This window comes from Oncorhynchus nerka, linkage group LG12 (genome assembly GCF_034236695.1).
Source record: "Oncorhynchus nerka isolate Pitt River linkage group LG12, Oner_Uvic_2.0, whole genome shotgun sequence".
NCBI lineage: Eukaryota > Metazoa > Chordata > Actinopteri > Salmoniformes > Salmonidae > Oncorhynchus > Oncorhynchus nerka.
Window position 1 is genome coordinate 55,246,161 of NC_088407.1, and position 21,374 is coordinate 55,267,534.

Here is a 21,374-nt window from a genome sequence, read left to right on the forward strand (position 1 = left end):
TCAAACGCTCCCTGAAACACTTCCCTGACCTCATCCCGTCAGTAGAGGATGCCTCGTTGTTCTTAAGTAGTGCATTCCTCTCCATCTTAAATAAGCATGCCCCATTCAAAAAAAATGTAGAACTAAGAACAGATATAGCTCTTGGTTCACTCCAGACTTGACTGCCCTTGAACAGCACAAAACATCCTGTGGCATTCTGCATTAGCATCGAATAGGCCCCGCGATATGCAACTTTTCAGGGAAGTCAGGAACCAATATACACAGTCAGTTAGAAAAGCTAAGGCTAGCTTTTTCAAACAGAAATGTGCTTCCTGTGCACTAATTCCAAAACGTTTTGGGACATTATAAAGTCCATGGAGAATAAAAGCACCTCCTCCCAGCTGCCCACTGCACTGAGGATAGGAAGCTCTGTCACCATTGATAAATCTACGATAAATCGATCATTTCAAAAAGCATTTTTTCTACGGCTGGCCACGCTTTCCACCTGGCTACCCCTACCCCGGCCAACATCTGTTATAGACCTTTATCCTTCCTGCCATGCCTTTTTGAAATCTTTGAAAGCCAAGATAATAAACAGTTCACCGACCATTTTGAAACCCACCGTACCTTCTCCACTATGCAATCTGGTTTCCGAGCTGATCATGGGTGCACCTCAGCCACGCTCAAGGTCCTAAACAATATCATAACCGCCATCGATAAAAGACAGTACTGTGCAGCAGTCTTCATGGACCTGGCCAAGGCTTTCGACTCTGTCAATCACCATATTCTTATCAGCAGACTCAACAGCCTTGGCTTCTCAAATGACTGCCTCGCCTGGTTCACCAACTACTTCTCAGACAGAGTTCAGTGTGTCAAATCGGAGGGCCTGTTGTCCAGACCTCTGGCAGTCTATAGGGGTGCCACAGGGTTCAATTCTCAGGCTAACTCTTTTCCCTGTATACATCAATGATGTCGCTCTTGCTGCTGGTGATTCTCTGATCCACCTTTACGCAGACGACACCATACTGTATAAATCTGGCCCTTCTTTGGACACAGTGTTAACAAACCTCCAAACGAGCTTCAATGCCATACAACACTCCTTCCTTGGCCTCCAACTGCTCTTAAAAGCTAGTAAAAAAAAATATATATATTAAATTTAGAATCAGCTTCCTATTTCGCAACAAAGCATCCTTCACTCATGCTGCCAAACATACCCTTGTAAAATGGACTATCCTACCGATCCTTGACTTCAGTGATGTAATTTACAAAATAGCCTCCAACACTCTACTCAGCAAACTGGATGTAGTCTATCACAGTGCCATCCGTTTTGTCACCAAAGCCCCATATACTACGCACCAATGTGACCTGTATGCTCTCGTTGGCTGGCCCCCACTACATATTTGTCGCCAAACCCACTAGCTCCAGGTCATCTATAAGTCTTTGCTAGGTAAAGCCCAGCCTCGTCTCAGCTCACTGGTCACCATAGCAACACCCACGCGTAGCGCACGCTCCAGCAGGTATATTGCACTGGTCATCCACAAAACCAACACTTCCTTTGGCCACCTTTCCTTCCAGTTCTCTGCTGCCAATGACTGGAATGGATTGCAAAAATCACTGAAGCTGGAGTCTTATATCTCCCTCTCTAACTTTAAGCATCAGCTGTCAGAGCAGCTCACCAATCACTGTACCTGTACACAGCCAATCTGTAAATAGCCCATCCAACTACCTCATCCCCATATTATTACTTACCCTCAAGCTCTTTTGCACCCCAGTATCTCTACTTGCACATCATCATCTGCACATCGATCACTCCAGTGTTAATGCTAAATTGTCATTATTCCGCCTCTATGGCCTATTTATTGCCTACCTCCCTACTCTTCTACACTTGCACACACAGTACATAGATTTTTCTATTTTTCTTTTCTATTGTGTTATTGACTGTACGTTTGTTTATGTGTAACTCTGTGTTGTTGTTTTCGTCGTTGCTTTGTCTTGGCCAGGTTGCAGTTGTAAATGAGAACTTGATCTCAACTGGCCTACCTGGTTAAATAAAGGTGAAATTAAAAAAATATATATGTACACATAAGCAAACACACCCACTTCTCCTTCAGTCCGCACACCGTCCCAGCATGTGTGCGGTCCTAACAAGATGACTCACCGACACAGTTGTCACAAAGGCTGCAGTGAGAGGCACGCGGTGGTCTGAAGATCTTACAGGTGAAGCAGTACTTGAGCTTGACCGTCTGCCCATTGATGACCACCTCTCTCGTCCTGGGGGGCGGCCGGTAACCCGAACTGGAACCGTTGGCTACGTCTGTCAGGGAGAAGAAGTGGGTATCATTAGCCTCAAAATCACATGGTTATTCAATTTGGCAAACAATACGCTGCAATCCTAGCCTCATTCATTGTCATGCCAAATTATGCTTTTGAAGAGTTGGATAGTTACACAGTATGGGAGGAGGGTAGTACTATCCAGCAAAGAGCTGGCACTGTAGAGCGGTACAGGAACCAAAAATGAAGTCAATATGGAACTGTGACTGTCAAGTAGACCTATTGGTTCGTATAGTTTGTATAGTACTGGTCATGATAAAAGCAGAAGTGAAAAGCCTTTTCAAATATGTTGGTTCATTCATGTCTGGCTCTGGAAGCAGAAAGAGCCAGAGAAGTCTAACTGCTCGGCGCCTTCTCTCATGACGTCACACTGTGACTGTTCTAACCTGCTCAGAGCAACATGCCCTTCTTCTCTGCTCTCTGGTCGCAATGAATGTCTCAGCAAACTGGTTGTTTTCTCTGCAGAAACGCATGCTTTTCCCCTCAGAGTGGTGTCAAACAGCTTTCTAACAGAGAGGATGATTGACATGATGAGGGGAGATGTTGTTGGGAGGATGATTATGGTAATTTCAAAAGCATAAACGGTATAACCAATTCCCCATTACTCCCATGCTCTTTTCTATAGCTCTCTCTTGTGTGTGTGTGTAGATCATGGTGTGCCTCTGAGCCCAGTGGCAGAGCTGGAGTGGTGTGTATGTGTACGCAACTCAACAAGAAAAGCACATCCCTTTTCAGCCCATGTTCAGTGCGATCAACGCAGCCTCATCATCCTCTCCTCCTCTCTACAGAAAGAGGGATAGAGTCAAACACTGAGTGAGTGAATGAGCAGAAGGAGAATTAGTATCTCACCATCCATCAAAGAGCGCTTCCAACAAAGAGAGTAGAAAGCCCAGAAGAAGTTGCTGAGCTGAACTGCATACCATTCATACGCCGTGTGGTACAATCACACACACTCAATAAAGCTCAATAAAGAGCTCAGTAAAGAGAGCCCGCTCAACATTATTCTATTGCAACACTGGCGGATAATATTCTGAAGAACTCCTGTCATTCTCCACTAGGGTTATTGTGTTGACGTCTATAAAAAATAAAAAATGATGCATACGCATCGGTGGCCAGAAGGCGTGCTTTATTAGGATTCTGAGCGGTCAGATAGCTAGCAACAATGACAAGCTGCCATGTGGGGATTCATAGGTGGCTCGTTTCAGTTTGTATTTTATTATTGATACCATGTCTTTGTGTCATGTCTATGCTAATATGGCAAAAAATAACTAGCTAGCTAACCAAATCAAATGTTATGTCACATGCGCCGAATACAACAGTGAAATGCTTACTTACAAGCCCTTAACCAACAATGCAGTTAAGAAAAAAAAAAAGTTTTTTAAAAGAAGTAACAAACGATTAAAGAGCAGCAGTAAAATAACAATAGCGAGGCTATATACAGGGGGTACCAGTACAGAGTCAATGTGCGGGCTACCGGTTAGTCGAGGTAATTGAGGTAATATGTACATGTAGGTAGAGTTATTAAAGTGACTATGCATAGATAATAAATGGAGAGTAGCAACATAAAAGAGGGGGCAATACTTTGAGAGGGAGGTTGTTGTCCTGGCACCAAACGGCCAGGTCTCTGACCTCCCTATAGGCTGTCTTGTCGTTGATCAGGCCTACCACTGTCATCGGCAAACTTAATGATGGTCTTGGGAGTCGTGCCTGGCCATGCAGTCATGAAAAAAAACGGGATTAAAGGAAGGGATTTGAGCACGCACCCCTGAGGGGCCCCGTGTTGAGGATCAGTGTGGTGTATGTGTTGTTACCTAACCTTACCACCTGGGGGTGGCCCATCAGGAAGTCCAGGATCCAGTTGCAAAGGGAGGTGTTTAGTCCCAGGGTCCTAGGCTTAGTGATGAGCTTTGAGGGCACTATGGTGTTGAACGCTGAGCTGTAGTCAATGAATAGCATTCTCACATAGGTGTTCCTTTTGTCCAGGTGTGAAAGGACAGTGTGGAGGGCAATAGAGATTGCATCATCTATGGATCTTTTGGGGTGGTATGCAAATTGGAGTGGGTCTAGGGTTTCTGGGATAATGGTGTTGATGTGAGCCATGACCAGCCTTTCAAAGCACTTCATGGCTATAGACGTGAGTGCTACGGGTCGGTAGTCATTTAGGCAGGTTACCTTAGTAACTATGGTGGTCTGCTTGAAACATGTTGGTATTACACTCAGACAGGGAGAGGTTGAAAATGTCAGTGAAGACACTTGCCAGTTGGTCACAGCATGCTCAGAGTACACGTCCTGGTAATCTGTCTGGCCCTGCAGCCTTGTGAATATTGACCTGTTTAAAGATCTTACTCTCAGCCGATCACAGTCGTCCGGAACAGCCGATGCCCTCATGCATGTTTCAGTGTTGCTTGCCTCAAAGAGAGCATAGAAGTAATTTAGCTAGTCTGGTAGGCTTGTGTCACTGGGCAGCTCGCGGCTGTGCTTCCCTTTATAGTCGTAACGATTTGCAAGCCCTAACACATCCGACGAGCGTTAGAGCTGGTGTAGTACGATTCAATCTTAGTCCTGTATTGACACTTTTCCTGTTTGATGGTTCTTCGGACAGCATAGCGGGATTTCTTATAAGCTTCCGGGTTAGCGGCAGATCTACCCTTTAGCTCAGTGCGGATGTTTCCTGTAATCCATGGCTTCTGGAATGTACGTACGGTCACTGTGGGGACAACGTCATCGATGCCCTTATTGATGAAGCCAGTGACTGATGTGGTGTACTCCTCAATGCCATCGGAAGAATCCCGTAACATATTCCAGTATGTGCTAGCTAAACAGTCCTGTAGCTTAGCATCTGCTTCATCTGACCACTTTCTTATTGACCGAGTCTCTGATGCTTCCTCCTTTAGGTTTTGCTTGTAAGCAGGAATCAGGAGGATAGAATTATGATCAGATTTGCCAAATGGAGGGTAAGCTTTGTACGAGTCTCTGTGTGTGGAGTAAAGGTGGTCTAGAGTTTTTTCCACTCTGGTTGCACATTGAACATGCTGATAGAAATGAGGTAAAAGTGATTATTTTTCCTGCATTGAAGTCCCCGGACACTAGGAGAGCCACCTCTGGGTGAGAGTTTTCCTGTTTACTTATGGCCGTATACAGCTCATTGAGTGTGGTCTTTGTGCCAGCATCTGTTTGTAGTGGTATGTAGACAGCTACGAAAAATACAGATAAAAACTCTAAGTAAATAGTGTGGTCTACAGCTTATCATGAGATACTCTACCTCAGGTGAGCAAAACCGCGAGACTTCCTTAGATTTCGCGCACCAGTTGTTGTTTACAAATATACATAGACCGACACCCCTTGTCTGACCAAAGGCCGCTATTCTATCCTGACGAAAAAACTTACAACCCACCAGCTGTATGTTATTTATGTCGTCGTTCAGCCACAACTCGGTGAAGCCTAAGATATTACAGTTTTTAATGTCCCGTAGGTAGGATATACGTGATCGTATAACCAACAACTGTAATGATGTATTTGAGAGACAAGTGCTTATTGTGCAAATGTATTTGTTTTAAATAAAGATTTGGAGACAAAAATATACACTGAGTGTACAAAACATTAAGAACACCTGCTCTTTCCATGACAGACTGACCAAGTCGATCCAGGTGAAAGCTATGATCACTTATTGATCCACTTCAATCAATGTAAATAAAGGGGAGTAGACAGGTTAAAACATTATTTTTAAGCCTTGAGACATGGATAGTGTGTGTGCCATTCCGAGAATGAATGGGCAAGACAAAATATTTAAGTGCCTTTGAACTGGGTATGGTAGTAGGTGCCAGGCGCAACGATTTGTGTCAAGAACTGCAAAGCTGCTGGGATTTTCATTATCAACAGTTTCCTGTGTGTATCAAGAAAAATCCACCACCCAAATGACATCTAGCCAACTTGACACAACTGTGGGAAGAATGCTGGAATGCTTTAGACCCCTTGTAGAGGCCATGTCCCGAAGAATTGAAGCTGATCTGAGGGCAAAAAGGAGGGGGGGTGCAACTCAATATTAGGAGTGTTCTTAATGTTTGGTATACTCAATGTAGTTTACATGTTGTCAACAGTCTAAGCCAACCGCGTCCATTTGAGGCAATCAAGTCGCCTCTAAAATGAAAAAAGCATTGCAGCATAATGATTATGAAAGTCACATCTAGCCTCACAAACATTAAAATCTCCCTAGTGCTTAGTGAGCACAACACCATAGTCTGTGAAGAACAACTAATGAAATGTTCATGGAATGACTGGGCAAGGAGCCCAGACAACTGCTACCAATTCTCACATTCATTACTCTTTCCTTTCAGTCAACTAGACCACCAGCATCAACTGGAAAACCACTGGCCAGCTACCACTGTATCAACATGTACTGTAAGATGAAAGATGAACCTACAAACAAGGACAGCTAACAGTAAGTATAGCTGTGAGGTCAACCATGCGGTAGGATTTTAACAGTGAGGAGGCATACGAGGAAGATGTGGTTTATCTTGCCCAGGTTGAGGCTTTTACTAACAAACGAAGATACTAAGCAGGCGACTGTACAAGTATTTACAAAAACAAATAAAACAGGACGATGAACAAAAGTATGTCTAATCAACTCATAAGAAAACCCAGGCTCAATAATTGCCTGTTAACTTCTTCGATATAGGGGGCGCTCTTTTAATTTTTGGATGAAACGGGAACGTTTTAAACAAGATATTTTGTCACGAAAAGATGCTCGACTATGCATATAATTGACAGCTTTGGAAAGAAAACTCTGCCGTTTCCAAAACTGCAAAGATATTGTCTGTGAGTGCCACAGAACTGATGTTACAGAAAAAACCCAGATAAAAATACAATCAGGAAGTGCCGCATTTTTTTAAAACCGCCTCATGGCAGTGACTCCTTATATGGCTGTGGAGGAGCTAGGAGTCAGCTTACCTTTTCCACGTTTTCCCCAAGGTGTCTGCAGCATTGTGACGTATTTGTAGGCATATCATTGGAAGATTGACCATAAGAGACTACATTTACCAGGTGGTCGCTTGGTGTCCTCCGTCGCAATTATTGCGTAATCTCCAGCTGCAGTATTTTCCATTTTCTTCTGATGAGAAGCCAGCTGCCACCACTGATAGATTATCGAATAGATATGTGAAAAACACCTTGAGGATTGATTCTAAACAACGTTTGCCATGTTTCTGTCGATATTATGGAGCTAATTTGGAAAAAAGTTTGGCGTTGTAAGTGACTGCATTTTCGGGGTTTTTTCTTAGCTAAACGTGATGAACAAAACTGAGCTATTTCTCTTACACAAATAATATTTTTGGAAAAAAATGAACATTTGCTATCTAACTGAGTCTCGTCATTGAAAACATCCGAAGTGCTTCAAAGGTAAATTATTTTATTTGAATGCTTTTCTTGTTTTTGTGAAAATGTTGCCTGCTGAATGCTAGGCTTAATGCTATGCTAGGCTATCAATACTCTTACACAAATGCTTGTGTAGCTTTGGTTAAAGCATAATTTGAAAATCTGAGATGACAGTGTTGTTAACAAAAGGCTAAGCTTGTGTTTCAATATATTTATTTCATTTCATTTGCGATTTTCATGAATAGGAAACGGGCGGCCCAGTCGGGCGGCCCAGTCCATAGCATCAATGCCTTCCTCTTGCAGGAACTGCTGACACACTCCAGCCACATGAGGTCTAGCATTGTCTTGCTTTAGGAGGAACCCAGGGCCAACCGCACCAGCATATGGTCTCACAAGGGGTCTGAGGATCTCATCTCGGTACCTCCCCCCTTAAAAGATTTAGATGCACTATTGTAAAGTGGCTGTTCCACTGGATGTCATAAGGTGAATGCACCAATTTGTAAGTCGCTCTGGATAAGAGCGTCTGCTAAATGACTTAAATGTAAATGTAAATGTTGCGTTATGGTAATGAGCTTGAGGCTATGATTACGTTCCCGGATACGGGATTGCTTGACGCTAGAGGTTAACCCGTTATCCGTCTGAGGTGCTCCCTTCCGCTCCGCTCTCAGACACAACTTCTAGTTGACTGTATGTTCACACTACAGACTAGAGGTCGACCGATTAGGATTTTTCAACGCCGATATCGATTATTGGAGGTCCAAAAAAAGCTGATTTTAATCGATATCTTACATACATACAGTACATACATACATACATACATACATACATACATACATGCCTTTTTTTTATCTGCTATATATACACTGCTCAAAAAAATAAAGGGAACACTTAAACACAATGTAACTCCAAGTCAATCACACTTCTGTGAAATTAAACTGTCCACTTAGGAAGCAACACTGATTGACAATACATTTCACATGCTGTTGTGCAAATGGAATAGACAACAGGTGGAACTTATAGGCAATTAGCAAGACACCCCCAATAAAGGAGTGGTTCTGCAGGTGGTGACCACAGACCACTTCTCAGTTCCTATGCTTCCTGGCTGATGTTTCGGTCACTTTTGAATGCTGGCGGTGCTTTCACTCTAGTGGTAGCATGAGACGGAGTCTACAACCCACACAAGTGGTTCAGGTAGTGCAGCTCATCCAGGATGGCACATCAATGCGAGCTGTGGCAAGAAGGTTTGCTGTGTCTGTCAGCGTAGTGTCCAGAGCATGGAGGCGCTACCAGGAGACAGGCCAGTACATCAGGAGACGTGGAGGAGGCCGTAGGAGGGCAACAACCCAGCAGCAGGACCGCTACCTCCGCCTTTGTGCAAGGAGGAGCAGGAGGAGCACTGCCAGAGCCCTGCAAAATGACCTCCAGCAGGCCACAAATGTGCATGTGTCTGCTCAAACGGTCAGAAACAGACTCCATGAGGGTGGTATGAGGGCCCAACGTCCACAGGTGGGGGTTGTCCTTACAGCCCAACACCGCAGTGTGATTTTCCACTTTAATTTTGAGTGTGACTCCAAATCCAGACCTCCATGGGTTGATACATTTGATTTCCATTGATCATTTTAGTGTGATTTTGTTGTCAGCACATTCAACTATGTAAAGAAAAAAGTATTTAATAAGAATATTTCATTCATTCAGATCTAAGATGTGTTATTTTAGTGTTCCCTTAATTTTTTGGAGCAGTGTATATATATATATGTAACAATTACAACAATACTGAATGAACAATGAACACTTATGTTAACTTAATATAATACATAACATCTATTTAGTCTCAAATAAATAATGAAACATTTGGTTTAAATAATGCAAAAGCACGGTGTTGGAGAAGAAAGTAAAAATGCAATATGTGCCATGGAAAAAAAAAAGTTTAAAGTTGTAGTTATCATAGGAATTATTACACGTTGACTATTTCTCTCTATACCATTTGTATTTCATACACCTTTAACTGTTGGATGTTCTTATTAGGCATTTTAGTATTGCCAGTCTAATCTCGGGAGTTGATAGGCTTGAAGTCATAAACTGCGCTGTGCTTCAAGCATTGCTAAGAGCTGCTGGCAAAACGCAGTAAAGTGCTGTTTGAATTAATGCTTATGAGCCTACTGCTGCCTACTACCGCTCAGTCAGACTGCTCTATCAAATATCAAATCATGGACTTAATTATAATATAGTAAACACAGAAATACGAGCCTTAGGTCATTAATATGGTCAAATCCGGAAACTATCATTTCGAAAACAAAACAATTATTCTTTCAGTGAAATACAGAACTGCTCCGTATTTTATCGAACGGGTGGCAACCCTAAGTCTAAATATTGCTTTTACATTGCACAAACTTCAATGTTATGTCCTAATTATGTAAAGAAAAAATGCAAATTAGCTCACAGTTCGCAACGAGCCAGGTGGCCCAAACTGTTGCATATACCCTGACTCTGCTTGCCCTTTACGCAAGAGAAGTGACACAATTTCCCTAGTTAATATTGCCTGCTAACATTCATTTATTTTAACTAAATATGCAGGTTTAAAAATATATATACTTCTGTGTATTATTTTAAGAAAGGCATTGATGTTTAAGGTTAGGTACATTTTTCGAGAATGCGCTTCTTTAAAATCATCACCCGTTGGGCGAAGATGAAGTAGGCTGTGATTCGATGATAAATTAACAGGCACCGCATTGATTATATGCAACGCAGGATTATATGCAACCTCTACTTCAGACACCGCCAAGAAACGTGCAGAATATTCCAGATTTCACAGTTTGGATCTAGGCCAGTTTGGATCTAGGATGGGGGCTGAAAGGAGGACGGTAGTGATAAGAGGGGTTGATGAGGGCAGTGGTACAGCTAACCAGCACACAGAGAGGCATACAGTAAGAGAGACTCAAGGAGGATTCAATGTCGGCCAAAGCGTCTGCCAGACACAGGCCCATCTCGACGGGGTATAAAGAGAATGTAATTGCTATCCTGCAGGGATAGGGAGGTGAAAGGTAGAGGATGAGAACAGGGCATGAGCAGATGGACCTTCACTCACTGACAACACAACAGAACACTTACCTCAGGCTTAATAAGACCATGACCTGAGATACCGGACTTAAGAGTCTGGACTTTAAACGACACAAAGAGAAGGGTAGCCTACATACAAGTGCTTACTTCTGAAAGTCAAGTCAACATCACAATAGGCTATTATTAGGTCCATTATTTTCACACCCCTGGGGAGCAAGCCAAACACTCCAGACCTCATCTCATCTTGACAGGCCATCCCTCCATATTTCAGACTGTGTGTGTGTGTGTGTGTGTCAGCCACACTCAGGTCAGACTGTTCTCTCTTCAGGGGGCTCCAGGGCTGGGCACCACTCAGGCAACGGTCCCAACGAGCCCCCGTAAGACTGTCAATCTGGATAAGTTTGTCAGTCTGGAGTTGTGTGCCCTAAGCAGTTGGTGTCAACTTAAATCCTCAGGGAGACTGCTTTAAAAGGAGACTATCTATATGGTGGATGCCTTCTATGACTGTGCCTTTCACATCAGTGCAGATGAGGGACAAGGAGAAGACACCCTGCTATTTGTGACTATGTATGAGCATTCTCTGTACAGGACAGGAAGTCCCAGCAGCTGCTGTTGGTTCCTGTACGTCTGTCTGCATGATGAGAGGTAATGAGGCCGATGGGCCCCACAGGGAGACCAGGACAACACAGACAGACACTTTCCCTGAGTTGGCACTCTCTCTGCCTCTCAGACACATGCAGAGGCATACTGTACAGTGGTCCGTGTGTGTGTGTCCAGTATGCAGAGGCATACAGAAGGTAGGTGGCCATCAGTAACAGCAGAGGCCAACCCAGGCCACTAATTGCTCGACAAGTTATGCTTTTCTTTCTCTCTTTGTCTGGACCCATTTGGTAAAATTCAACTGGCTGCAATTACTGTCCCAGCAGCTCTATTGATGTGCCATGCGGCTCCATCTACAAGGACTCATCACACAGCCTTTTATCTCCCCGTCAGGGGGACCAATCATAATCCTCAAGACAAGCCAACAAAAGACCTGAGAGACCGGAAACCATCTCCCAGAGGAAACCAATGCTGGCTGGACAGAAAATGATTGAAATTCATGGAGAAACATCAGGTAGGGTAGGTTTTGATAAAATGTTGTTTGAGTGTGTGTGTGTGTGTGTGTGTGTGTGTGTTGGGGGGGGGGGGTACTGTCTGAGTATGTGTGTGCGTGCTGATTACATAACTCCTGTCCTGGATGTTGAGTCTTCCGCAGACAGATAAACAGTTATTTGTGGGGCACTTTCTCTTCAGTGGGTAACAAAAGTGGGTTTCCAAATGGTGATAACACTGAGCATCTGCTATGACACACAAATATACTTCCTATTGCCCCAGGCTGCAGGCACACACCCTAGGCTAACAATCCAGGCCTTATTTCTAACCAAATGTTGCAATTGCGATTAGACTTGCGATTTAGAGCAACACTTGGGTGAGCTGTTGGAATCATGGAAATATAATTATTATTCTAATTCTATAGTTAGAATATAATATTGGGCACTTTGAATACAGTGTTGTTTGACAAGACATCAAATTAAAATTCCAGAGCCTCCCGGGTGGCGCAGTGGTTAAGGGCGCTGTACTACAGCGCCAGCTGTGCCACCAGAGACTCTGGGTTCGCTCTGTCGTGACCGGGAGGTCCGTGGGGCGACGCACAATTGGCCTAGCGTCATCCGGGTTAGGGAGGGGTTTGCCGGTAGGGATATCCTTGTCTCATCGCGCACCAGCTACCCCTGTGGCTGGCCGGGCGCAGTGCGCGCTAACCAAGGTTGCCAGGTGCACAGTGTTTCCTCCGACACATTGGTGCGGCTGGCTTCCGGGTTGGATGCGCGCTGTGTTAAAGAAGCATTGCGGCTTGGTTGGGTATCGGAGGACGCATGACTTTCAACCTTCGTCTCTCCTGAGCCCGTACGGGAGTTGTAGCGATGAGACAAGATAGTAGCTACTAAACAATTGGATACCACGAAATTGGGGAGAAAACAGGGTAAAATTTAAAACAAACAAAAAATGCCAGAGAGGAGTTATTGTGACAGGGTAGGAACCAAAGTGTTGATAAGTGTTTCCTATGGGACCCTATAATGGTTTCTCTTAGCTATTTCATGCAGGTAAAATATTCTTGCTTTGCGTATTCCTCTTTGATTTAGAAAATATTGTTGCACAAACATACCATCACTGGTATTATCATGCTGGATAGCTAATTATGTTTGTTCTGACTCCGTACATTTATTTGCTAGGTAACTAGCGATTAGTATTAGCTGCTAATACAATTTCGGCCCAAGTTGCTAACAAAAGACAAACTAGCCATTTGCAGATGTGAAACACAAACTAATATTGTAATTATAGAACGCTAGTGGATTTATATTAAGAAGCAAAGTGAAAACCGCATCGTTGTCATCAACATTGTTGCATGTGCTGCATTAACCATGCAGACTGAATGCAAATGTGTCGTGGTCGAGGAACAACAAATGCGCTCCTTGAGGGAAAAGTGCTACAATGAAATGAGATTAACTTTCCTGAAGTGAAAACACAGCTCTGTAAAGTAGGTCTGTTTTGAAATCATTACTCAGCCCCAAGGGTTCACTGATCTCTCTGCTCCCGGCTGGCTATGATGAACACATCCTGATATTCATTTCCACCCTCCCTAGCTTTGTTAGTTACTAGTGAAAAACTAAGGGAGGTTTCAGTTCAGTCCATTTCTGGGGAACTGGCTTTGACGTGGTCATAACGCATAGCGACTGACATTAAAGTCTCGAAGGTACTTACCGATCGACCAAGACAGGAGTACTTTTTGGTTGCCTGAAGATTGTGAACACTTGTCCGAAAATGTAAATGAGCTATTTACACGCACAAGTGTCATATGTTGCCTTCCTTTCACCTACACATTATAGAGGAACCCGAAAGATCAGTACTGGAATTATTCGAATTTTGGTTAGCAGTAAAAAAAAAAAAAGATAAATTCACTTGCCCCAGGCAATAGGGCCTCCGTGTCAATCCCTGCAGGCCTATACTCCTCCTTTCCCCCCATTTTGTCAACATTGCAGGCTTACAGCCTGACTAATCTCAAGTGATAGGACTGGTGGAAGCATTCTGATAGAAACCTGCACAAGTCTGTCAGATCCAAGAAATCGTTAAGTAGGAATGACAGAAAGTGCACAGTTAAAGTATTCACATTGTGTGGTGTGTGAGTAATGAAGGTCTGTGTTGGGGCATTTCCAATGAAGATTTGCCCCAGTGGTTAACCCAAAAGTTTCAGACTCTCCACCCATCTACACGGGCCGGCACCCGTGACTCACTGAGCCATGGCTCCGGTGGACCTGCTCTGACTTGGAGACAAGTTTTTTTTAGCTTTCATTTACATAACACCTTCTCACAAAGCAACGGTCTTGAATGATACAGAGGCTGTTGATTCTGCTCGCCACAAGTCTTCAGTGTCACACTCTTGATGGAAGCACCATAACACCAGAGCTTTCATTAACATAAAACACCGGCGGCCCACTGGTGTAAGGGTAAGTCTCGATAGAAAAGCACCAAACTGTGGCCCAGAACCCTGGTGCAGGTGGGGAAACAGTATGGTCCCGACAGAGCCAGTGCCAGCTGACTGTAGTTAATTGGGTAATGGAGTGGGAATGGGTCAGAGTTAATAGCCGTTATGTGAATAATTTTGCACACCCAATTTTTCAGTTTTTGATTTGTTAAAAAAAGTTTGAAATATCCAATAAATGTCGTTCCACTTCATGATTGTGTCCCACTTGTTGTTGATTCTTCACAAAAAAATACAGTTTTATATCTTTATGTTTGAAGCCTGAAATGTGGCAAAAGGTCGCAAAGTTCAAGGGGGCCGAATACTTTCGCAAGGCACTGTAAGCATGGATCACCAAACCACGCTCCAATTGGTAGTTACAGTCTTGTCTCATCGCTGCAACTCCTGTACGGACTAGGGAGAGGCGAAGGTCGAGAGCCGTGCGTCCTCCCAAACACGACCCAACCAAGCCACACTGTTTCTTGACACAATGCCCACTTAACCCGGAAGGCAGCCGCACCAATGTGTCGGAGAATACACCTTACACCAGGCGACCGTGTCAGCGTGCACTGCACCCGGCCCGCCACAGGAGTCGCTAGTGCACAATGGGACAAGGACATATTTGCCGGCCAAACCCTCCCCTAACGACGCTGGGCCAATTGTGCGTCGCCCCATGGGTCTTCCGGTTGCAACAGAACCTAAAATCGAACCCAGAATCTCTAGTGTCACAGTTCAGGAGGCCTCAAACCACACTCTTTTCATGAGTAACCTTGCTGGATCTGGAAGACTTTTATTAGTGTAGCAGATAGGGATCCTCAGCCTGAAGTGGCGCTCCTTGCGTATTTGAAGACTGCATTTTTTTAATAGCACGATGGGCTGGAATGCCTCAGGAGGGCGGTCACGTGTGTTTGAGGCAGAAGTCTTGAGTCGAGTCTCCGTATGAGCTGATTCAGGGGGAAGTGGTACTCGCTAAGCAGGCAACATGAAGTCATTTACAATAGTGCCACTGGCACTTTTGTGCCAAATTTACAGTTGCGCTCAGCTTAACCACTGGGGTCGCTGTGGAGGGAGATTGTGGTGTGAATGTAGCAGATGGGGATCTGTGAAACTCACTCGGGTCGCCTCTTGCGCAGTTGAAGGCCTTTTTTACAGCGTGTTGGGTTGGAACGCTTCAGGAGGGCAATCACGTGTGACGGAAAGGCAGAGGTCCTGAGTTCGAGTCTCGTATGAGCCGAAACAGAGCGAAGCGGTACTCATTAAACAAGCAGTGCGTCATCCTTTACATGAATTTCCTAAACTCATCCCTATAGGCTGTAAGCTATAGGCTTCAGGTTGTGTTTGGGAGGACGCACAGCTTTCGACCTTCGCCTCTCCCGAGTCCGTACGGGAGTTGCATAGATGAGACAAGACTGTAATTAGGGCCGATTTCAAGTTCATAACAATCGCCTTTTTTGACGCCGATTATGGCCGATTACATTGCAATCCATGAGGAGACAGCGTGGCAGGCTGACACCCTGTTACGCGAGTGCAGCGTCAAAAGGACCTTGTGGCTGCAAGGAGACAAGGTAAGGTGCTAGCTAGCATTAAACTTATCTTGTAAAAAAACAATTTAACCTTCACAATCACTAGTTAACTACACATGGTTGATGATATTACTTGGTCAACTAGCTTGTACCGCGTTGCATATATTCAATGTGGTGACTGTTATTTTATCATCGAATCACAGCCTACTTCAACTTGATTTAACAAAAGAGCATTCGCGAAAAAAGCACAATCGTTGCAATAATGTACCTAACCATAAACATCAATGCCTTTCTTAAAATCAATACATTGGTATATTTTTTAAAACCTGCATATGTAGTTAAAAGAAAGATTCATGTTAGCAGGCAATATTAACTAGGGAAATTGTGTCACTTCTCAGGGTATATGCAGCAGTTTGGGCCACCTGGCTCGTTGCGAACTGTTGAAAGGCCATTTATTCCTAACAAAGAACGTCACTAATTTGCCAGAATTTACATAATTATGACCTAACATTGAAGGTTGTGCAATGTAACAGTAAAATTTAGACTTAGGGATGCCACCCGTTCGATAAAATGCGGAACGTTTCCGTATTTCACTGAAAGAACAATTGTTTTGTTTTCAAAATGATAGTTTCCGTATTTGACCATATTAATATTATAATTAAGTCTATGATTTGATATTTGATAGAGCAGTCTGACTGGGGCGGTGGTAGGCAGCAGAAGGCTCGTAAGCGTTCATTCAAACAGCAACTCTTTGCAATGCTGGGATTCACATTGACTTCAAGCCTATTAACTCCCGAGATTAGGCTGGCAATACTAAAGTGCCTATAAGAACATCCAACAGTCAAAGGTGTATGAAATACAAATGATATAGAGAAATAGTCCTATAATTCCCATAATTACTTTCTCTGTTAAGAAAGTATGTGTTGAGTCAGTGTGTGTGAGAAAAGTGCCTGAAGGCAGGGCAGAGACATTAGGACTAAAAGCTATTTCCAGGGTTATGAGAGTTTACAGCAGTTCTTCTCACTCTGCTTCAGGGTGGTTTAAACCCTGGACAGGTTCTCCATGGAGTGTACAAACTTATTGAGTTATTTTTGCCCTCAGAACAGCCTCAATTCATCGGGGCATGGACTTTACAAGGTGTTGAAAGCGTTCCACAGGGATTGCTGACCAATTTCTGGCCAATGTTGAATCCAATGCTTCCCACAGTTGTGACGATGTCCTTTGGCTGGATGTCCTTTGGATGGTGGACCATTCTTGATACACACGGAAAATGTGCAGTTCTTGACACAAACCGGTGCGCCTGGCACCTACTACCATACCCTGTTCAAAGTAGAGGTCGACCGATTATGATTTTTCAACGCCGGAACCAATAATTGGAGGACCAAAAAAGCCTATACCGATTAAATCTGCCAATTGTTATATATATATTAGTAATAATGACAATTACAACAATACTGAATGAATAATAACATCAATAAAATCGCTTTAGTCTCAAATAAATAATGAAACATGTTCAATTTGTTCAAAAGTGTTGGGAGAAGAAAGTAAAAGTGCAATAAGTGCCATGTAAAAAAAGCTAACGTTTAAGTTCCTTGTTCAGAACATGAGAACATATGAAAGCTGGTGGTTCCTTTTAACACGAGTCTTCAATATTCCAAGGTAAGAAGTTTTAGGTTGTAGTTATTATAGGACTATTTCTCTCTATACCATTTGTATTTCATATACCTTTGACTATTGGATGTTCTAATAGGTACTTTAGTATTGCCAGCCTAATCTCAGGAGTTGATAGTCTTGAAGTCATAAACAGCGCAATGATTGAAGCATTGTGAAGAGCTGCTGGCAAACGCACTAAAGTGCTGTTTGAATGAATGTTTAAGAGCCTGCTGCTGCCTACCACCGCTCAGTCAGACTGCGCTATCAAATCATAGACTTAATTATAATATAATAACACACAGAAATACAAGCCTTAGGTCTTTAATATGGTCAAATCCGGAAACTATCATTTCGAAAACAAAACAATTATTCTTTCAGGGAAATACGGAACAGTTCTGTATTTTATTTAACGGGTGGCATCCATAAGTCTAAATATTGCTGTTACATTGCACAACCTTCAATGTCATAATTATGTAAAATTCTGGCAAATTAGTTTGCAACGAGCCAGGCGGCCCAAACTGTTGCATATACCCTGACTCTGCGTGCAATGAACGCAAGAAAAGTGACACAATTTGCCTAGTTAATATTGCCTGCTAACATGAATTTCTTTAGGCCTCCCGGGTGGGGCAGTGGTCTGCTGCAGATTCTGGGTTCGAGCCCAGGCTCGGGAGGTGACTGGGTGGTCCATGGGGCGACACACAATTGGCCCAGCGTCGTCCGAGTTAGGGAGAGTTTGGCCGGCAGGGATATCCTTGTCTCATCGCACACAAGGGACTCCTGTTGGGGACCGGGTGCAGTGTACGCTGACCAGGTCGCCAGGTGTACTGTGTTTCCTCCGACACATTGGTGCGGCTGGCTTCCGGGTTGGATGTGCGTTGTGTCAAGAAGCAGTGCAGCTTGGTTGGGTTGTGTTTCGAAGGGCGCATGGCTCTCGAACTTCGCCTCTCCCGAGTCCGTACGGGAGTTGCAGCGATGAGATAAGACTGTAACTACTACCAATTTGATACCACGAAATTGGGGATAAAAAATAAAAAAAAAATATATATTTTAACAGGTTTTAAAAGGTTTAAAAATATATAATTCTGTGTATTGATTTTAAGAAAGGCATTGATGTTTATGGTTAGGTACATTCGTGCAACGATTGTGCTTTTTTCGCAAATGCACTTTTGTTAAATCATCCCCCGTTTGGCGAAGTTGGCTGACTTTGTTAGGAAGAATTGGTCTTCACAACGAGCCAGGCGGCCCAAACTGCTGCATATACCCTGACTCTGTTGCACAGAACGCAAGAGAAGTGACACAAGTTCCCTAGTTAAAAGAAATTCATGTTAGCAGGCAATATTGACTACATTTGCAGGTTAAAAATATATACTTGTGTATTGATTTTAAGAAAAGGCGTTGATGTTTAGGTACACATTGGTGCAACGACAGTGCTTTTTTCGCGAATGCGCATGTTAAATCACCCGTTTGGCAAAGTAGGCTGTGATTCAATGGTAAATTAACAGGCACCGCATCGATTATATGCAACGCAGGACAAGCTAGATAAACTAGTAATATCATCAACCATGTGTAGTTAACTAGTGATTATGTTAAGATTGATTGTTTTTTTATAAGATAACTGGTGACAGCCTGCCACGCAGTCTCCTCGTGGAGCGCAATGTAATCGGCCATAATCGGTGTCCAAAAATGCTGATTACCGATTGTTATGAAAACGGCCCTAATTAATCGGCCATTCCGATTAATCGGTCGACCTATAGTTCAAAGGCACTTAAACCGTCTGTTTTGCCGTCTGTTTTGCCAATTCACCCTCTGAATCTCCCCTTTATCTACACTGATTTAACAAGTGGCATCAATAAGGGATCAAAGCTTTCAAATGGATTCATGTTTTGTACACTCAGTGTACATTCTCACTCTGTTACTGAGGCATTGTTGGCATTTTCTAAACTCTCTCTCCTCCTCTCTGTGGTAATACTACCAGAGCAGCCATCAGTCAGTCAGGTCTGGTGGTGGGTGGCACGCTGCTCAGACTGGCATCTCGGGGGAATAACACTTCATACTTCTTACAGTGGGTGGGCAGATAATATGTATGCCAGGGTACTGGCTCTTCCATGGCTTGTTCTATAAACCCAGAGAAGACATCAAACACAGAAATACTCAACTCAAAATGTTGCCAATATTATGCAGGAGTAAGAGGTTCATCATCCAGGGTGTTCTATTGGGTTGCCACCACCATCTGTATTCCATATTCTAGCAGAACGTGTATCTTGATAGAGACCGGGTGGCAGTCAAACACAAAGAGCACTGTAGAAATCAATCTATTTTGGGGATGTTCTTTAAGACAGTCATGCACACCCAGCCAGTCACACTGTGTAACCCTGAGGAGAAAACTGTTTGGAGCACATCTTCCGAGGGCCAAAGACATCTATGACAGGCAGACAGAGAGCAGCATTGAGACTATAACCCTGGTTCCACTGCTCTGTCTCTCTTCTCCTCCCCCTGTAACAAGACCGTCTGTCTGCCGGGGTGGGCAGCGGGAGAAGAGGGATAGAGGAAGGAGAAGGGAGGAATGAGAAGGGAGGAATGAGAAGGGAGGAAGGAGAAGGGAGGGAGGATAGAAGATGGATGAAAGAGCTGTGAAATATAAGGAGGGCCCTGCTGCTGATGCATTTCTCGGACCACACACAGCATGTACTCACACAAACACTTGAATTGTTCCAACTTCTCAGGAGCCTTGTGGGAAACCTTAATAATCATATAGGGTCTGGCTGCGTCCAACAAACCCTAAAATGTCAGTGCATCCTCCTCAGCCGATCGCTCACCGTCACACACACCACCTATTTCCTCTGCAGGGAGAGGAGCAGGAGTTTAGCATGGCCACAGGCTTTAGAAACATCCCCTGACCTTTACTGGCTCGTCAACACTCGGTCTCTGGCACGCACAGCAGAAGAGACCAGGAAGAGGAAGAGACATCTCCACCGTCGTTCTGGTAATGTCTTTCTGAGAGCTTTTGGAGTTGGCATGCACCCACCTGGAGGATGCCAGATTCTCCAGTCTCTGCGGTGATGCCACTTCGGCCCAGGGCCTGCATTGCTAAACATGGCAGACAGGCAGACAGGCAGACAAACAGGATACCTGGAAAGAGGAGCTGCACTAACAACAGTAGAGATTGATCTACTAGGCTGACTGTGCTGGAGAGTTCCCCTACTATCATATCCAGTACACACATACACAAAAGTATGTGGACACCCATTCAAATGAGTGGATTCGGCTATTTCAGCCACAACCGTAGCATAAAAAATCGAGCACACAGCCATGCAATCTCCATAGACAAACATTGTCAGTAGAATGGCCTTACTGAAAAGCTCATTGACTTTCAACGTGGCACCATCATAGGATGCAAGTCATTTTGTTAAATGTCTGCCCTGCTAGAGCTGCCCCGTTCAACTGTAAGTGCTGTTATTGTGATGTGAAAACGTCTAGGAGCAACAACGACTCAGCCGCGAAGTGGTAGGCCACACAAGCTCACAGAACGGGACTGCTGAGTGCTGAAGCGCGTAAAAATCGTCGGCCCTCGGTTGCAACACTCACTACCGAGTTCCAAACTGCCTCTGGAAGCAACGTCAGCACAAGAACTGTTCATCGGGAGCTTCATGGAATGGGTTTCCATGGCCGAGTAGCCGCACACAAGCCTAAGATCACCATGCGCAATGCTAAGCATCGGCTGGAGTGGTGCAAAGCTCGCTGCCATTGAACTCTGGAGCAGTGGAAAAGTGTTCTCTGGAGTGATGAATAATTTCCTGGTTACGGCTAGGACCCTTAGTTCCAGTGAAGGGAAATCTTAACGCTACAGCATACAATGACATTCTAGATGATTCTGTGCTTCCAACTTTGTGGCTAAAGTTTGGGGA

General features: G+C 44.0%; 1 protein-coding gene across 5 annotated transcripts in view; it reads right to left on the reverse strand.

Moving 5' to 3' along the window:
* LOC115138387 (palmitoyltransferase ZDHHC14-like) overlaps positions 1–21,374 on the reverse strand; it is a 108,342-nt gene that overhangs the window by 30,081 nt on the left and 56,887 nt on the right. For all 5 annotated transcript variants that reach the window (XM_065025655.1, XM_065025654.1, XM_065025653.1 and 2 more), the window contains one exon: positions 2,138–2,293. In XM_065025655.1, the coding sequence (XP_064881727.1) occupies positions 2,138–2,293 (156 nt within the window). The remainder of the gene's footprint in view (positions 1–2,137; positions 2,294–21,374) is intronic.